General features: G+C 40.6%; 4 protein-coding genes across 10 annotated transcripts; 2 read left to right on the forward strand and 2 right to left on the reverse strand.

Annotated features, from left to right (window-relative positions):
* Positions 1 to 923: 923 nt before the first annotated feature.
* Positions 924 to 6025, reverse strand: trmu (tRNA 5-methylaminomethyl-2-thiouridylate methyltransferase). Of its 4 annotated transcripts, XR_003691622.1 has the most exons (13): positions 5786 to 6025; positions 5483 to 5648; positions 4822 to 4928; positions 4528 to 4650; positions 4206 to 4378; positions 4019 to 4072; positions 3800 to 3866; positions 3549 to 3649; positions 3075 to 3219; positions 2881 to 2963; positions 2580 to 2780; positions 2192 to 2207; positions 924 to 1739 (listed from the first exon to the last, which is right to left on the reverse strand). XR_003691622.1 is itself a non-coding variant. In XM_028570290.1 (11 exons), exons 1-11 carry the CDS (start codon positions 5865 to 5867, stop codon positions 2631 to 2633), a joined length of 1251 nt encoding a protein of 416 aa, XP_028426091.1. In that variant the 5' UTR covers positions 5868 to 6025; the 3' UTR covers positions 924 to 2630. The 4 variants fall into 4 exon arrangements, 1 of the variants encoding a protein (XP_028426091.1); XR_003691621.1 differs by lacking the exon at positions 2192 to 2207; XR_003691620.1 differs by having other exon boundaries at positions 2192 to 2780.
* Positions 6015 to 10826, forward strand: srr (serine racemase). Its single transcript, XM_028570291.1, has 7 exons — positions 6015 to 6125; positions 8602 to 8779; positions 8862 to 9043; positions 9422 to 9552; positions 9683 to 9831; positions 9951 to 10040; positions 10271 to 10826. Exons 2-7 carry the CDS (start codon positions 8602 to 8604, stop codon positions 10510 to 10512), a joined length of 972 nt encoding a protein of 323 aa, XP_028426092.1. The 5' UTR covers positions 6015 to 6125; the 3' UTR covers positions 10513 to 10826.
* On the reverse strand, positions 10688 to 13334 carry tprkb (Tp53rk binding protein). 2 transcript variants are annotated; one of them, XM_028570293.1, is made up of 4 exons: positions 12968 to 13334; positions 12599 to 12721; positions 11896 to 12006; positions 10688 to 11729 (listed from the first exon to the last, which is right to left on the reverse strand). In XM_028570293.1, the coding sequence occupies exons 1-4, from the start codon at positions 13106 to 13108 to the stop codon at positions 11643 to 11645; spliced, it is 462 nt and encodes a 153-aa protein (XP_028426094.1). In that variant the 5' UTR covers positions 13109 to 13334; the 3' UTR covers positions 10688 to 11642. The 2 variants fall into 2 exon arrangements, with proteins under 2 accessions (XP_028426094.1, XP_028426093.1); XM_028570292.1 differs by having other exon boundaries at positions 10693 to 11729; positions 11830 to 12006; positions 12968 to 13323.
* On the forward strand, positions 11522 to 17295 carry alg10 (ALG10 alpha-1,2-mannosyltransferase). Of its 3 annotated transcripts, none has more exons than XM_028570287.1 (3): positions 11522 to 11751; positions 14760 to 14957; positions 15040 to 17295. In XM_028570287.1, the coding sequence occupies exons 2-3, from the start codon at positions 14769 to 14771 to the stop codon at positions 16099 to 16101; spliced, it is 1251 nt and encodes a 416-aa protein (XP_028426088.1). In that variant the 5' UTR covers positions 11522 to 11751; positions 14760 to 14768; the 3' UTR covers positions 16102 to 17295. The 3 variants fall into 3 exon arrangements, with proteins under 3 accessions (XP_028426088.1, XP_028426087.1, XP_028426090.1); XM_028570286.1 differs by lacking the exon at positions 11522 to 11751 and adding an exon at positions 13202 to 13786; XM_028570289.1 differs by lacking the exon at positions 11522 to 11751 and adding an exon at positions 13780 to 13855.
* The last annotated feature ends 204 nt before the right edge of the window (positions 17296 to 17499 follow it).

Consider the following 17499-nt stretch of genomic DNA (forward strand, 5'->3'; position numbering starts at 1 on the left):
TGACCGGGTGACCAATGCGCACAAGTGCATTGTTATTACAATAGGGTGAGAGCTGGGTAAAATTCCTAATGCGTGTTTGAATGTCTCTCCCTCTTCAACTCATACATGTTGAAGTGGTTGCAAGCACTGATGGTGCATGAAAAAGACATACAAAGAAGATGAACTAAGACTTCAAGGCCACAAATTAAAAAAAAAAAAAAAAAAAAAAAAAAAAAAAAAAAAAATATGTTGACATGTCAAACAACTCCAGTAAGATGGTTCTGTCAATGTAATAAAAAGGTGGACAGACATTTAAATAACTAATGTTACTGCTTCATAAAACAAACTATTTGTTAACTATTACTTTGTTAATCAATACACGATTGTGTTCTTCATGGTGAGATCTGTTGAATGGTCATTACACTGTAATCATTTTAGCATAGCATCTCGGAAAATAAAAAATAAAACACCTAACAATTTATTCTCTCTTTTCATCATTTTGTTTTTGGAACTTTTATGTTCACTTTAATGCATTGCAGTAAAAAAAATTTAAATTTCGTGTTTGAGCCTTTATGTTCTCTGTATTCTAATCCCATTTGGTTTTCCCCACAAAAAAAAGTTTTATGATGCATGAACAGGGAAACTTTTTTTAAATGTACAAAATCTAATTCTCTTCTGGGAAACAGACAATATGATGGGGTCAAATTTGTATAATTAAACTCTGCCGTGACTGTCATTAGGATTCATAAGAATATACAGTATGCCGATTGTGCACAACAATGCTGACTCGAGAACAGGTTCCCCCTTGAGGTTAATCTTGTACAATAGCGCCCCCCTGTGGTTCAATAACGGTAGGACAACCAATGCCCTACTGTATTTTTCTCAAGTATATAACGACTGGAGAGAATATTTAGGTATGCATTCCAATGAAAAATAAGTCAACACATCATTTATAAGGTTTATTCTCTCATTTGTAAATGTTCAAGTATTTACAGTAGTTACAATGCCATTTAGAGAAAGGCACTTGTTTAAAAAATCATATATTTAAAAATAATGGAATCAACATGCGTGACAGTATAAAGAATTCCATTGTCTTTTCAACCATCTAGAACAATTGAATCATCTCTCTCAAATATGTGACTTGCGTGTATAACAAATATGTTGTTTTTAAATCATATTCTGTTGCAATTGTTTGTTAACTAGGCATGTTTCTAGGCAATGATTTATCCTGTCGACCAATACCACTTTTGTACATCACTTCTCCTTAGAGGAGAAAACATAAAAGGTGCAGAGTGACTACTCTGTACTTTGTTTCTACTTTAGTACTAAAGCGTAAACTTAATTTATCAATTAACAAACAAAAAGAAAATGACAATGATTCAAAGAACCAAGTAGAGTCATAGATTAACATCAATCACCAATGTAGTGTTCAGTAGGTGTGCCCTTGGCACAGAGGCAGGGTGAACAGGAGTTACAGTCCATCAGAAGGAAAGGTAAAGGACAAGAGGGAACTTCATGAACAACATGAGCAGCCTTAGAGATGAGAGGAAAAGCTACAGTAAACAAAAAGTTTGAATCACGTTATACTGGACAAACAAGAGAATATCAGGGACACTTTCATTCACAGATAAGATGGGCAAAAAAATTTGTCCACCATGTCTTGACCCACAAGTAACCCCCTGCTAGCTTAGAGTCAAATTCCACCAGAACCTCCTACAGTAAGCCTCCATTTCCCAGGGTCACTCACAGGTTTCCTACAACTGCAATAAAGAAAACAACAGTAAAGGGCTCAGACTACCAGCATCCTTGAAAAAGACAGCCTTACTTCCAGACCACAGGTCCTAACATTGAGTACTATAAGACAAAAACTCTCCAAATAAAACATTAGGTTGATGGATTGTTTTCCATCAGCTAAATCATTTTAGAGCTGAATACTTTTTTTAAAAGTGAGCTTGATTTTAGTTTCAGATATGACGACAATTCCAAAGGATAACCACAATTGTGGCAATTGAAAATACATCCAGCACTTCTTAAATTCCAGATCAAGTATATGAATGTCTTGTCTTGCCTTTATTACCATTACGTCAAGGTGCAGGTCTTTGCAATGCATAATGGCTGACCTAATGACACCATGAACGTTCAATGGAGGATTGCTGAAGTATAAATAATGGCAACCCTGTGTATATCACAAGCAGAAACAGACATACTGTACCTGTGTTGGTGTCGATCTAATGATAGATATGACAGTAAATAGACGGAAAAGCTTGATTAATTTTTTTAAATGGAGGAACGGTTGGTTAGTAAACTTATTACCATCTAGTCTCCACTCAAAAAACACACTTTGGCCTGAATGAAGATGGTTCAGAGCAGCTCATAGATAACCTCTCAGTGTCTAAACACAAAATACTAAAAACAGAGCAGAGAGTAACCCTTTTGTCCTTGGTTTATCAATACGTTGAAGTTATGCATTTAAAAACAAACACCCGTTTACAGTCTCTAATATGGCCTCCAGAACAGGCACTTCTAAGAAGACTTCTAAGAAGTGCCTGTTCAGAGCCCCGTCTAAGAGACGGTTTATTTTCATGAACAGTGTGCTCTACCTAATGTACCGGACAGAGCTCATTTCCACCACGGCCGTCTGTGAGCTCATCTCAGCTGGCTGGTTCAGGCGTCTGCTGCTCCCTGTGCTGCGCGGCTGCTGCCAAGCGTTCTCTGCCCTGCTGGAGTGTGTATTCACTGGGCCCCAGTTGTACGATCTTCCCACTACCCAGACACTCGTCTCCTTTGTAGAGCACAGCAAACTGGGGGAGGAATAGAAAGAAGGACATACATACATACAAATACACATACAGGTATACTCCTAGGAAACAAAGGAACTGTATTCTGTGTGTTAGCTGTTACCTGTCCAGGTGTCAGAGCTCTGATTGGCTGGGAGAGTGAGATCCACACAGAGCCGTTCATGTTCAGTGTCACTGTACAGGGAGCTGAATATCACAAAAAAAGTGGTATTTTATGTTTAAGAAACAATAATGTATTGCCTGCATTTCACTGCCTCTCATTCATCAGTGTACAGGCACTGATAACAGGAAACTCACTGAGCGGCATCTGGTGGATGAAGCGGAAATGACACTCCATCATATGGGTCTTGACTAGTTCAGGAGGTGGGTCAACTGTTACCCAGTGGAAGCGTTCCGTTCGCACCGTGTCACGGAAAAGAGCTGGGTGATTGGTAGTTGGAGCCTGAGTGGGCAAAAATGTACGGAGTATGGCAGAAATTGGTCAGGTTTCAATCAGTGTTGCACACCTGACTACACCTTAAAAAGTGAATCTTAAATGGTATTGAGCATTCCAATAAAGGGACAAACAACATAAAACACTGTGATGTGGCCATCCTTGTGCTGGCTCCTCGACAGATTAATGGGCATTACAAATTATATCATATATTTTATGAATGCAGCATTAAATAGTGCTTGGGAATAAGAAACAGACAACATACAGCGGCTCCGACAAATGTGTCAAGAAAGAAAGACGAATTCACCCACTTTAACAACATAGATACACTTTCTTACCACAAACACATCTCCAGTAGCGATGTCTTTGTCCACCACAAACCAGGGGTCTCTCTGCCCTCCAATTCTCGCCCTCTGGCCCAGCGTCAGAGTGAACCAGCCTGGACAGACACAGATATATAGGAAAATAACATGAAAAAGGGCAGGAAGTACACTATGAGTTGTTTTAAGTCACATTCAGTCTGTCTGGTAATGTAAAAGTGGCATACCAGTTCTTCAAAATTTGAGAACATCAAAAACCACAAACATACCTTTGTGTGTTCCCATGACAGCCCCGTCCTCAATGGAGACAAAGTTCCCTGGTTTAGGTTCCAGATACTGGGAACAGAAAAAAAACAGTGTAGGTTTACATGTATCTCTTAATAAATGATAGCTTTTGAACTCATCAGAAACAACGGAAAAGGAAAAATAAAGAAAACAAGTCACATTAGCCAAATTGTAATGCAGAACAAATACATTTAAATTCTTACCTCCAAAATAAAGTTTTCAAAGTTTCTCTCTCCAATGAAGCAGATGCCCATGCTCTGGAAAGACGTCAGATTTACTGTTAATATATCTCTATTTGTAATAAATATTGATTAAATGTATTTCTTTATTGTATATGTGTGTGTGTGTGTGTGTGTGTGTGTGTGTGTGTGTGTGTGTGTGTGTGTGTACCTCTTTTTTCTTCAGCACATGGTGAAACCCTGCCTCAGCAGCAATCTTCTTAACAAACTCTTTGGTGAGTCCGGCCAGTGGGAACATGGTTTGTCGCAAGGCATCCTGGGAGATCTGACTGAGGAAGAAGGTTTGGTCTTTGAGGAGATCTGCTCCTTTGTACAACCTCACCGCTGAGGCAGAGGGAAGAGAAAAAAAGATTGTTAGATGTTTTGATCTTAAAGCTAGTGTTTGAGGTATAATTTCCCTCCAAGAGTAGCATGAAATAGATTTTAAAAAGCAATAAACAAGGGAAACAGTTGCAAACTTTGATCAAACTTACGATTTCTAATCTCAAACCGATTTCTAAAAAGAGTGATCGGCGGCGCTGTGGGTGTCTGTTGGAAAACCTCTTCGTCTTCCTGAGACGTCCTGGCGTAGTGGCCTGTTGCCATGGCATCAGCACCTTAGTAAACAACAGCACAACGCAAATTAAACCGTGCTATTTTTAATTCAATCATCATATCTCAAACTACCACCCACTGCTTTCCCTTCCCAAAAAATAAACAAGTTAAATGGATGTTGAGCTGCTTGAACTGAGCTTATGTCAGTGTATGACCACATTATGATTACATACCCAGCGTGTTGATAGCATACTTGTGGAAATGGTTGAATTTGATGTGCTTGTTGCATAGTATATCTGGGTTGGGCGTCCTCCCCTTCTCGTATTCCTTCAATAGTTTACTAAAATTGGAAAAGACAGATTTGACATTCAAGGTCATATGGCGTGAAAATTTCACTTTATGAGGTTTTTTAACGTTAATATGTGTTCCCCCAGCCTGCCTATGGTCCCCCAGAGGCTAGAAATAGCGATAGGTATAAACCGAGCCCTTGGTATCCTGCTCTGCCTTTGAGAAAATGAAAGCTCAGATGGACCGATCTGGAATCTTGCTCCTTATGAGATCATAAGGAGCAAGAGAATTTGGCCCATCCATGAGAAACAGAGACATCATGGCTTTCAAACAAGCAAAGTAGCAGTTGGTCAAGCCCCCCCCCTCTCTCCTCCTCAATAGCTACAGACACAGAAATGGCACATCCTAAGGAAAGCTCATTGTGGGACTGGCTCTAGTGGCTGGAATTCTGAACCAAGGCTGAATTTGAGGATACAGGATTCAGATACAGTATTAGGGGACCACTGAGGTCTACATAAAAGCATCCAAAGAGCACCATGTCATGGGACCTTTAAAGAATTATAAAATAAATAAGTGTTTATTATTTATACATTAAGCGACCAATACCTGAAAACCTCATGCCAGTACTCTTTGACATAGGACACTTGATGGACGGGGATGTCCAAGGTCTGACACACTCTGTAGGCGTCCTCACAGTCTTTCTCTGTGGTACACACCCCTCTCTCATCCAGGGAGTCCCAGTTCTTCATGAAAACTCCTGTTACACTGTAACCTTCACATGGAAGAGAGAATGATGTTATGTATTCAAGTAGAGCGGTTGCAACTGGTTAGCTAACCACTTAACATGAACAAGGCAGTTCAAGTGTGTTTATGTGTAGATTTGTCAGACATTACAGTTTTTTTTCTCACCTCTTCTCTTTAGTAACAACGCCGCGACAGAGCTGTCAACGCCGCCGGACATGGCGCACACGACGTGCCTAATAAAACCCATTCTTTTAAAACTACTGTCCTTCCTGTTAATACTATTTTCTTATGTAACTAAAAAAAAGTCTGCATTGACAGCATGATTGACAGCCTCTTCAAGGGGCAGCCATGTTTGCAGCCCGTTTAATAAAAACGTCCGACTTGAAACACGTTTCAAACGGAACTATTTTACTGGTGGGACTGGGAGCCGCAAAAAACGTAACACCGTAAACATTACGGAGCTGTCACTTTTTAAAGTAACGGAATATTCCAAACAAATAATAAGGTCAGTGGGAAATAAGCCTCATTCACTAAATATATAGTCTTTTGAAAAAAGTAGGCTTTGTAATTCAACGTATATTGGCTTTTCTTAATAAATCTGTACGGGTCGTGGACTGCTAACGTAACGTTAGTAGCATAGAAGGGGCTAACCATTCAAAAAAAATATAACTATTCACAATATTATTCGTATTTGTACACAAAATGAATGAGTTAGGAAAGTGTTAAAGGCAGATGTAAAATCCTATAAAAATAGATATTAAAAGCTACTCTAATCTACGGTAATTCTTTTAATTTTATTTAGTATTTTTAATTGTCCATGCTATTCATGTGGATTTGCTTTTTTATCATCCTGTTTGTGATGTATGTGGATGTTGTGTTTGATGTCTGTAAGCTACTGGGACCTTGAATTTCCCCTTGTGGATCAATAAAGTATCTATCTATCTATCTATCTATCTATCTATCTATCTATCTATCTATCCAAACCAAATGAGTAATGTTACTTATTATAATATATACCATTTATTAAATGCATAGGCTTATGTTTATCAGCCAAAATTTACTGAAATTAAATTGGGTGTGTTCTTTAATATGAATAACAGACAGGAGGTATTTTGGAAAATATGGGGCCCCTATATGAATGCGATATTGCATGCTTAATGGGGGGGGCTTAATGTCTGAGAGAGGACTGGTATTGTATGAGATTGATAGAATACTCATCATGTGGGCTACTGGTGTGATGATATGTGTTAGGTATAGAGACGAATTAGACCAATATTTACCCTGTGTAAGAATAGAGACGAATTAGACCAATATTTACCCTGTGTAAGAACAATCTAGACACGTCACTAATGAGCAACGTTAGGCCGATATCAAACCTTCCATTTTTAAGCAAAATCATAGAAAAAGCGGTTTTTCAACAACTCAACCTTTTCTTATCACTCAACAATCTTTAATGACATCCACTTAAACACAGATAGTGGCAAAATTTCAGTCTTAGTATTACTTGATCTCAGTGCTGCATTTGATACAGTCGACCACAACATATTACTTCACCGATTGGAAAACTGGGTTGGTCTTTCTGGCTCAGTCCTAAAGTGGTTTGAATGCTATTTAAAGAATAGGGACTACTTTGTGTCTATAGGTAATTATACATCTGAGCATACAAATATGACATGCAGAGTTCCCCAAGGCTCAGTTCTGGGGCCTCTTCTGTTCAACATCTACATGCTTCCACTGTCTCAGATTATGGAAAACAACAAAATAAGTTACCATAGTTATGCGGATGACACACAAATTTACATAACCTTATCGCCAGGGAATTATAGCCCAATACAACAACTGAATATGTGCATTGAACAAATTAACGACTGGATGTGCCATAACTTTCTTAAATTAAATGAAGAAAAAACAGAGGTGGTTGTTTTTGGAGCAAAAGAGGAATGATTAAAGGTCAGCACTCAGCTTCAAACGACAATGTTAAAAACAACAGACAAAGCCAGAAATCTTGGTGTAGTCATGGACTCAGACCTGAATTTTAAAAGTCACATTAAGAAAATTACAAAATCAGCCTATTATCACTTTAAAATATATATCAAGGGTTAAAGGACTTATGTCTCAGCAGGATTTGGAAAAACTTGTCCATGCTTTTATCTTCAGTAGACTTGACTACTGTAACGGTTTCTTTACAAATCTCCCTAAAAAATCAATCAAACAGCTGCAGCTGATTCAGAACGCTGCTGCTCGAGTCCTCACTAAAACCAAGAAAGTGGATCATATCACTCCAGTACTGAAGTCTCTACACTGGCTTCCTGTGCCTCAAAGAATTGATTTCAAAATACATTTGCTGGTTTACAAATCCCTAAATGCTTTAGGGCCAAAATACATTTCTGATCTGCTACTACACTATGACCCACCCAGACTTCTTAGGTCGTCTGGGACAGGTCTACTTGTTGTTCCCAGAGTCAGAACTAAACAGGGGGAAGCAGCGTTCAGTTTTTATGCTCCACATATCTGGAACAAACTCCCAGAAAACTGCAGGTCTGCTGCAACTCTCAGTTCTTTTAAATCCAGGCTGAAGACATATCTTTTTAATGTTGCCTTTCTTTAAATAACCTATCTTTAACTGCTCTTTCTTTAAAATTCTTATACTGCAATATACATTTTATTCTTGTCTTTTAATGATCTTAAATTATTGTTAATTGTTTTAATGCTTTGAAATTGTTTTTAATTGTTTTCTAACTGTTTTTAATGTTTCATGTTTCATGTAAAGCGCTTTGAATTGCCTTGTTGCTGAAATGTGCTATACAAATAAAGCTGCCTTGCCTTGCCTTGCCTGTGTATTTCATGTTTGTTTTTTTTTCTCGCTCATTGTTATCTTTCTCGTTCTTGCTTAGAGAGGGAGATCACTATTGTTCTTGTTTCTGAAAAAAGGCAATAAAAATGTGAATGACAAAAAAAAAATTGGGTGTGTTCTTACACAGATGGGTGAGGTTTCTGCAGAAGGCCTCACCTTGGATCTGCTGAGGGAAGCCAGGGAGGTGGTGAGAAGCAGCCCCCTGGGTGTCATCAACACTCCCATGATCCCCTGGTGCCAGACAACCCTGCCTCTCGACATCCACTGCAACATCCACATCAAATTGGAAAACATGCAGAGAACTGGTTGGGTGTAACCACTTTGATTCATCTCACACAGCCACATCTCGCCTCATTACTTAAGAATTGTCTTACTTTTAATTGACAGGGTCGTTCAAGATCAGAGGAGTGGCCAATCAGTTTGCCAGGAGACCGAAGGGAAGTCATTTTGTCACCATGTCTGCTGGGAACTATGGGAAGTCTTTTGCGTACGCCTCAAAACACTATGGTTCAAAGGGCAAGGTGGTGATGCCAGAAACAGCCCCTGTGTCCAGATCCAGCCTCATACAGGTTAGGGTTATCTGCTGACAGCTTACAAACCCTCAAATCCATTGTGCAGGATGTGATATTATGTCACTTTATGCTGTGATTTGTTTGTAGTTGTAGCCACATTTGTTTCTCTTCATTAATCTCAAAAAGACATATTCCTTTGGTTGCCAGGTTGTCAGGGTGCAAAATTAACTTTTTTGTCCACCGGCCAAATGGCTAGTAAATGTTCAAATTTTACCAGCCATTTAATACATTACAATAGTTTTGTTTTGGCTGGTGAGTTAAGCAAATCTACCAGCCACTTGCATATTTCACCAGGATTTGACTAGTAGATGGTGCTAATTTTGTACCCTGGTTGCAGTTGTGCTCTGTAATGAAAGTGTCCTTTTCGTCCTCAAGAGTTTCGGGGTGGAGGTGGAGCGAGTTCCTACCTCCTGTCTGATGAATGTAGTGAACCGCTGTGTTCAGGAAGAGAACATGACCTTCCTGCACTCCTACGATGACTTGGATCTAATAGCAGGACATTCCAGGTACACTCAAAGGCTGACAGTGCATTCTGGATTATTCAAACTTCTGTCTATTAGAACTAAACCTGTGTGCGTGTGTGTTGGTTGGTGGGTGGGTGCATGCATGTTTGTGGTCCGTGTGTGCTCGGTCCAGTCTAGGTATGGAAGTTCTGGAGGTGATGCCTGAGCCTGATGTGGTGGTGGTGTGCTGTGGTGGAGGGGGACTGCTGGCAGGTGTAGCTGCTGCCATCAAACTGTCAGGCTGTGATAAGACCAGAATATACGGCGTGGAACCAGAAGGAGGTAAATCTAACACAGACGAGTAAAAGCATCACCTGCAGTATTAGCTTCACATGAAGAGCCACCACGTATCCCAGCAGCTCAGTGAACTTTGGGCTTGTTGTGTTTCTGCTTTAACTCAGCCTGCACCATGTACAAAAGTTTCATTGAGAAGAAGCCAGTGGGCATGGACACCCAGAGCATTGCCTCAGGACTTGCACCACCATTTGCAGGTACTCTATCACGAAAGTTGTTTCTCTCAATCTTTCTCTCCATTGCTTTAAATTAGACTCGGTTATTAGAAGTATGTTCTTTACTCTGTGAAGGATGCAGGTATAAATGTTATTGTCTGGCATTCCCTGCTACAGCGGGTGAGAAATTGCTACAAGAGTAATGCTTTTAGAGTGAAGAATTTCTTACTGTGACTGTAATTTGGGTCTCTCTCATTTACTTTGCATCCCAGGCACACTGCCCTTTGAGTTGTGTCAGCGTTATGTGGAGGGTATTGTCCTTATAAACGATGAAGAGATCAAGGCGGCCGTGTCCACCCTCTACCGGTCTGGACTTGTGGTGGAGCCGTCGGGCTCTGCTGCGTTCGCTGCCATCGTCAACAACAAGATACCCGAGCTGGAGGGGAAGAACGTGGTGTGCATCCTCAGCGGAGGTAACATCGGAAAAGACGAGCTTACCAACTTCCCAGACTGACGAATATGCACTACTATAATGTGACTTTTCTTAGCGTAACACTGTGAAGAGGAAAATCTATTCAGGTCAAAATGTTATCAGTCCAACTAACTTTATGAGGAAGTCTCAGTTATAACAGAATACTTGTTTGGGAAGTGCAGATGAATCATGATTAAATTAACATTAATTTTCTATAACCAAACTCTCTAGATGAGTATTTTAAGTGCCACAATCTCAAGTCTCAAGTCAATCTCAAGTCAAAGTTACATTGAAATTTCATTTCAATGTAATTTTGTTTGTTCCAGTGTGTTTTAATAAACGCCTCCTAAATCTCATTTCATTAAGAGTATGTTGTTGTGCCCTCAAAAAAAAAAACTGAATGAAAGTGAATAAAAAGTAAACATCCAGGTGCAAGTTAAGTAATGCTGTGACATTTTACATTTCTATTGGTTAGAGAATTTTAGCATCCCTACACTTGATATATTATAATAAAAAGGTAATTTAGGGTGATTTAAAAGAACAAAGCTGCATCAAAATGTTTTAGACAACCAGTACATTTAATATTCTTGTGCTGACAGGGTTTGACTGATTCTTTCATGTCGTTGTTGTGGATTATATATATATATATATATATATTTTTATATTTTTTTTTATCCTCTTGAGATCTGGCAGATATTTGGCCCAGAGCATTTTAGATTCATTATTCACCAACTGCTGGCATGAGACCAGTTTTACATCACTGTCCCCTACTGTCCAAAAAGGTTCAAAGTAATGACGCAGCATGAAAAGTGTCTGTGGGAACTTGAAATGACGCTAAAAAAAAAAAGTGTTAAGACTTCCCCAACTGCCTCTCAAACTTCTAGTCTAACAATAACATAGAAAATGTAAGCAGGAGAAAAGACAAGTATAGTCCATGAAAACAACATAAATTTTCTTTTCAGCTGGGAAAAATTTGACTTTTTTGTAGTTAACGTTGATTTGAGTTTTGTGGAGTGCCCAAAAGACAATGTTTACATGTTTTGGGACTTCACAATGTGGTGAAATAACAGCAACTGCAGGAAAGCCATTTATATCAATCCACATCTCATATGAAAAAAGGCAACCATTTTTTTTTTTTATAAGTCCTGTTCCGGTCCTTTTTCCTGTCACAGCTACATGACGTCCTTGATGGCCATCCTGCATACAACTGCGTCAAGTAGAGTTCCACACTTCTCCTCCTGCGCTGTGACTTTATACAGCTGAAACAAAGGCAACAAAGGGGTAAGATTAAAAGAGATGCCACGGAAATCCATTTAGTAAGTACGGCCATAGCTGTCAGTTATGGCAGAGATGGAGAACCTTTTTGATTTTTGCATGGTCTGTCAGCGAGGAGACCTCTTCCGCTGGAACCTGGCGTCCGCTCACCCTGGCTGAGATGTCTGACACAAGCTGTGACTCATCTTTGCTGTGAACCAAGACCACCAGGACAGAGTCATCGCCATCAGAGCTCCCAAACCTTTTGAACGCCTCGGAGATCTGTATTAGGGAAGGCAAATAAATGATAGGATTCATTTTTGTTAGGAGTTCATTCATGTGCATCGGGTGGCAGTAGCTCAGTCTGTAGGGGACCTGAGGGTCATTGGTTCAAGTCCCCGTACGGACCACAGTACGGAGTGTGGACTGGTAGCTGGAGAGATGCCAGTTCATCTCCTGGGCTATGCCAAGGTGCTTTTGAGCAAGCCACCGACCCCCCCCCTCTCACCCTGACATCTCTCTATTTGTGCATGTATAGGACCTGAGCATGTCTGTGTATGTCAGGCCTGTGTGTAGTGTGTTCTAACAGAGTATACAATTGTAATTTCCTCACTGGGGATCAATAAAAAGTATACTTTTTATTTATTTATCAGATGCTCCTATCAACGGCAAGCATACTTGCAACAAATTTGAATACATTTTCATTCCATCTGTAAATATCTAAACGTGCATCTGCAATTAGCCATGTTGAGAGCAACACATATTCCCGCATGTCTAACGTGATAAAGGTTTGGTACATTATAGGCTTTAAAGATGCATTTTTAGACCAAGAATTGGATAATGATATAAAGAAAATAAAGTTTTGGTTACTTACATTATTAGTAGGTGACAGGTTGAAGATTATTTCTGAGTATAAACTTCTTGTCTTCATTTTCCCAATTTTCTGTAAGTTAACAGCCTTGTTGACTGCTACCAGCACTTGGAAAGGATCCACCAGCTAAACGAAAAAAAGAAAGTCTAATCGCCACAGTTCCACTGGCACCTTTTTACTTCCCATTATAGTTCTGTGCGTCTATGCGTATGCATTTTAAAACTCAATAAAAATGTAAGTTACAAAAAAATTATATACAGTTCTGTGCGGAAAGCAATGCTTTAGTTAGCTAATAAATATACATAGGAACATGCCTAAATGCACATATAAGTTTGATAAAAACGTAGTTAAAGCTGAATAAAAATGTCTCACCATCGTTGGGTTGATCAAGGCACCATTTATTTTACCCTCCACCGCACACTGTCTCAGCTCTGCTGCATTTTTGACCTCCTTGAAAAGCATTTGAGTCACTGTGTGGTCGGGGAAAAGCTCTAGTTTGTGTGTTAGATGCATGCTGGAAAATTGCTTCACGAACTACGAAGAAAATCCCGATTTACCGGGTTTCCCGTTAAAGTCTGTATCTTAGACTGAACGGTCTGTACACGAGGGGGAACCATAACACGGTAACACTGATTGGAAGGAAAGTTCCTCTTCAGGAAAATAAAGAAATACACTTGCACGGATGCAAGAAAACGATATCCTAAAGCACTGTCATTTGTAATGTATCATACATAATTATGGTGATTATTATTACTATAGAAGTGTCAGGCTTAACTATATTTAGCACAACCAGGAACTAATACCTAGACCAGAGTTTCCGTACCGAGCATGCTTCCAAAGCGGACCGCCAGCTGTCAAACATCGAACTCTCCCGTGTATCGATACTGCACACAGAGTTCAACCACTTTCCCTCGGAACTGAGATTGTACAGTGGGTTTTTAAATACGCGAGTTATGCAGAATACACGACATTATTACAGCTAGCTTTGGAATGCATTCGGTTTTACATCGGATTTCGTCATCAAACATGGAGAAATTTGAAGGCTACATCTTCACTGCGCTTTGCAGCACCAACTTTTTGATATCCTGCCTGCTGTTCTCAAGAGTCACTCGGGAGCAAAGGGTGCCATACATGGACGAGATTTTTCATATTCCACAAGCTCAGAAATACTGCCATGGGAAATTCAACGAGGTAAAAGTGGTTTCCTGAAAGTCGCGGTAGCCATTAAAAAGGGAGCCTCTCGTCGTTTAGCGGATTAAGGTTGGCTAACAGCAGAGCTTCTGTCATTTCAAAAGATGTGGCAGCTTGTAGAGCTTTTAATCTCCCTGTCGGACATATAGAATGGCGTGAGTGAGTGAGTGAGTGAGTGTGTGTGTGTGTGTGTGTGTGTGTGTGTGTGTGTGTGTGTGTGTGTGTGTGTGTGTGTGTGTGTGTGTGTGTGTGTGTGTGTGTGTGTGTGTGTGTGTGTGTGTGTGTGTGTGTGTGTGTGTGTGTGTGTGTGTGTGTGTGTGTGTGTGTGTGTGTGTGTGTGTGTGTGTGTGTGTGTGGTTTACATGCAGGCTAGCTTTAGCCAGCATCATTCATACACACTGCACTCATCGATTTTCTTAATCAAAATTCAAGCCAATTCACCACAAAACATGTAAACGTTAACGTTAGACGTTTTTTTTTTTACTACTGATAACGTTATTTCAAAGCATGGGATAGTCTTTGTTTTATGGTATGAAAATATGAATGCAATAACTCTCCTGAATCAGGGCTCTTCCAGTGTTTTCAATTAGGTCTGGTGGTCAAAATTGAAGCAGCAGAGGCCGAGATATACTTACTACTAGTTTCTAGTATGGGTTAAGCTAAAAAGAAAGAAGCTAGATCCTACATTTTCCATGATGCATCTTGACGTGTCGCTCTATAGACTCTCCCTGTCTCTGACTCTATAGTTTGTAACAGCCTTTGTGTGTCATCTCCAAATCCAAGCAGAGATAACTGATGATATCTCTATGACATAATCAGGGTTAATTTCTTAAGACTTTGGAAAGCCCGCCCGCCCCGAGCCACAGAATACAACGTACATCTATTTTCACAAGCAGAGTGATAATAAACAAGACCGATAATCTGCATGTAAAATTGGTGGACTGCCCCTAACATGGTTTTGATCCTTCTGCAGTGGGACCCAATGATCACCACTCTCCCAGGCCTCTACCTTGTCTCTGTGGGAATCATCAAGCCCGTGGTGTGGCTCGCCGACCTGACCGGCCAGGTGGTGTGTTCCACGGCCATGCTGCGCTTCATCAACCTGCTGTTCAACTGCGGCAACCTTTACCTGCTCTATCTGCTCATCTGCAAACTGCACCTCAGGGAGAAGGTATGCAGATGACGAAGATGATCATGCGTGAGTTATCTTTGTCATTTCCTTCTTTTCTGTAATCACGTTTCCTCTCTTCCAGACACGAACAACCTCGCGCAGAGTCCTCTCAGCGCTGTCTCTATCCACCTTCCCTGTGCTCTACTTCTTCAACTTCCTCTACTACACCGACGCCGGATCTACTTTCTTCACCCTCTTCACCTACCTCATGACGCTCTACGGCTGCCACAAGGCCTCAGCGCTCCTCGGCGTCTGCTCCGTGCTCTTCCGCCAGACCAACATCGTCTGGGTGGCCTTCTGCGCAGGCACTTTGGTGGCCGCCAAAATGGACGAGGCCTGGAGGGTGGAGCATACGAAAAAGAGGGACGAGAAGTCCCCTCCATCCCAGGTCCCTCTGTCATTCAGCGGAGCTAAGAAAGTGGTTCTTTTCACGCTGGAGTTCCTCACCTCACCCAGTCATGTGAAGGCGGTGCTGCTCGTGGCCTGGCCGTACGCAGTGGTCGGCGTGGGCTTCCTGGGGTTTGTGGTGCTGAACGATGGGATAGTGGTGGGTGACAGGACGAGCCACGAAGCCTGCCTCAACTTCCCCCAGCTCCTCTATTTCTTCTCCTTCACCCTCTTCTTCTCCCTCCCCGTCTCGCTTTGTTACCACCGCGCTCTTCGCTTCCTCCAGGCTCTGAAGAAGCAGCCTCTGTTCTTCCTCTTCGTCACGTGCGTCTCCTTGCTCCTGGTGTGGAAGTTCACCTTCGTCCACAAGTACCTCCTGGCAGATAACCGCCATTTCCCCTTCTACGTGTGGAAAAGGCTTTTCCAGAGGCACGAGCTGGTGCGCTTTCTCCTCGTCCCTGCGTACGTGTTTGCAGGGTGGAATTTTCTGGACTCCTTCAAGTCGCGCTCACTGTTCTGGAGTCTGGCGTTCTTGGCGTGCCTGCTGGCTGCAACGGTCCCCCAGAAGCTGCTGGAGTTCAGGTACTTCATCGTTCCTTATCTGATGTACCGCCTGCACATGCCTCTCCCCTCTCTTACCAGACTCGTTGTGGAGTTCCTCCTGTACACGGTGGTCAATGCTGCCACGCTTTACATCTTCATCACTAAGAGCTTCCACTGGCCGGACAGCACGGCCACACAGAGGTTCATGTGGTGAACAAAAGAGACCGATGTCAGGAGTTCCCGGACTCTCAACAGGATGTCTGTATCAAAAGATTTTTCCAGGGTATCACACAGTACATGTAATATCTCAGAAATCAAAGAAAAGCTTCTGTTACATCTCAAAATGGCTCCTATTTTCACCATTTTTATACAGTGTAACCAAATGGTGTTTGGCATAGATTATAGGCTTACACGGAGAATCAATATTGCTAGTTTTAACGTGACAGGTGGCAGTGAAACTAAACTAAAAAACATTCCATCGTGAGATTTTTAGGGTTGAGTTATGCCGTGTTTTGTTTGCAGTGACAAAAGCCACCCACCCTGAAGCAGCACTGTATATTTACTGTGAATCAGTTCACAGTGACATGGTAATGACAGAATATTCCAAGAGAATTCTTTTTAAAAAGTATTAAAGGTTTTGGCCTTAAGAATACAGTGGTGGAATCAGTGTTGTAAAATCTGGTCTGAGTTTCAATGGACCGTTTCGATGAGAATTCACTGTGTATATAAAAGTTGCTTCTACTTCGCCTAAACAAATTTTGGTTAAACTGTTGATCCCTCTCCTAATATATCATATAACATTTTTGGCAGGTTTCTGGGAATTGACGCGGCTGGGTGGGGTTTTTCCTATGGCTATAACAGTTTTGTACTTTAAATGTAAATACTGTATGCATTTTTATGAATCGATCTTTGGTGAAATAACCGTTGACACGAGATGTAAATATGATTATTAAAAGAGACCAAAAATGACAATGCCATATTGTAAAGTTAAGAATTTTTATTGTATGGGATGTTTTTGTAATGATTTAGATTTTTGCTTTTTGCCAGTAGAGATCACAGCTGGACACATTTGACCCACAGACAACTTTATAATTATAGAATTAAATTGAAAATATTCACGTCTTCAAATTTGTACCTTGCTTTTTTACTTTGACCAAGCCATAAAGATCCACTGGAAGTGATTCAAACTTTAGAAGTGTTTGGGTTTCATTACGTTTATTTTTTTTGTACTTTGTAGTTTAATTGTTTACTGTCTCCCCTTTCTGTTGGCTGTTTTCATTGTGCCTGTTTTATTAGTTTTCTATGTAGATACATAAGATTTAATCATGACGATCTGTCCATTCAGTTGTATGCTGCTCCCCTGTTGATACAATCTCGTGTAAAGCTTTGAATAAAATTCCTCCTGCAATATAAAGTTTAAGTCATGTTTATTTATATATGTACCATGAAAATCTTTATAAAGTACAAAGACCAAAAAAAATAGATACAAGAAGGAAAATAAAAATCTTTAAACATTTATTTTTCCATAAAAATGTGCTAACTCAACAGATCAGCCACTAGGGGGAGCTATAAGACAAAGCTGGATATTCCTATAAACAGAGCAAGCAGTGAA

This window comes from Perca flavescens, chromosome 23, assembly GCF_004354835.1.
Source record: "Perca flavescens isolate YP-PL-M2 chromosome 23, PFLA_1.0, whole genome shotgun sequence".
NCBI classification, from domain to species: Eukaryota; Metazoa; Chordata; class Actinopteri; order Perciformes; family Percidae; genus Perca; species Perca flavescens.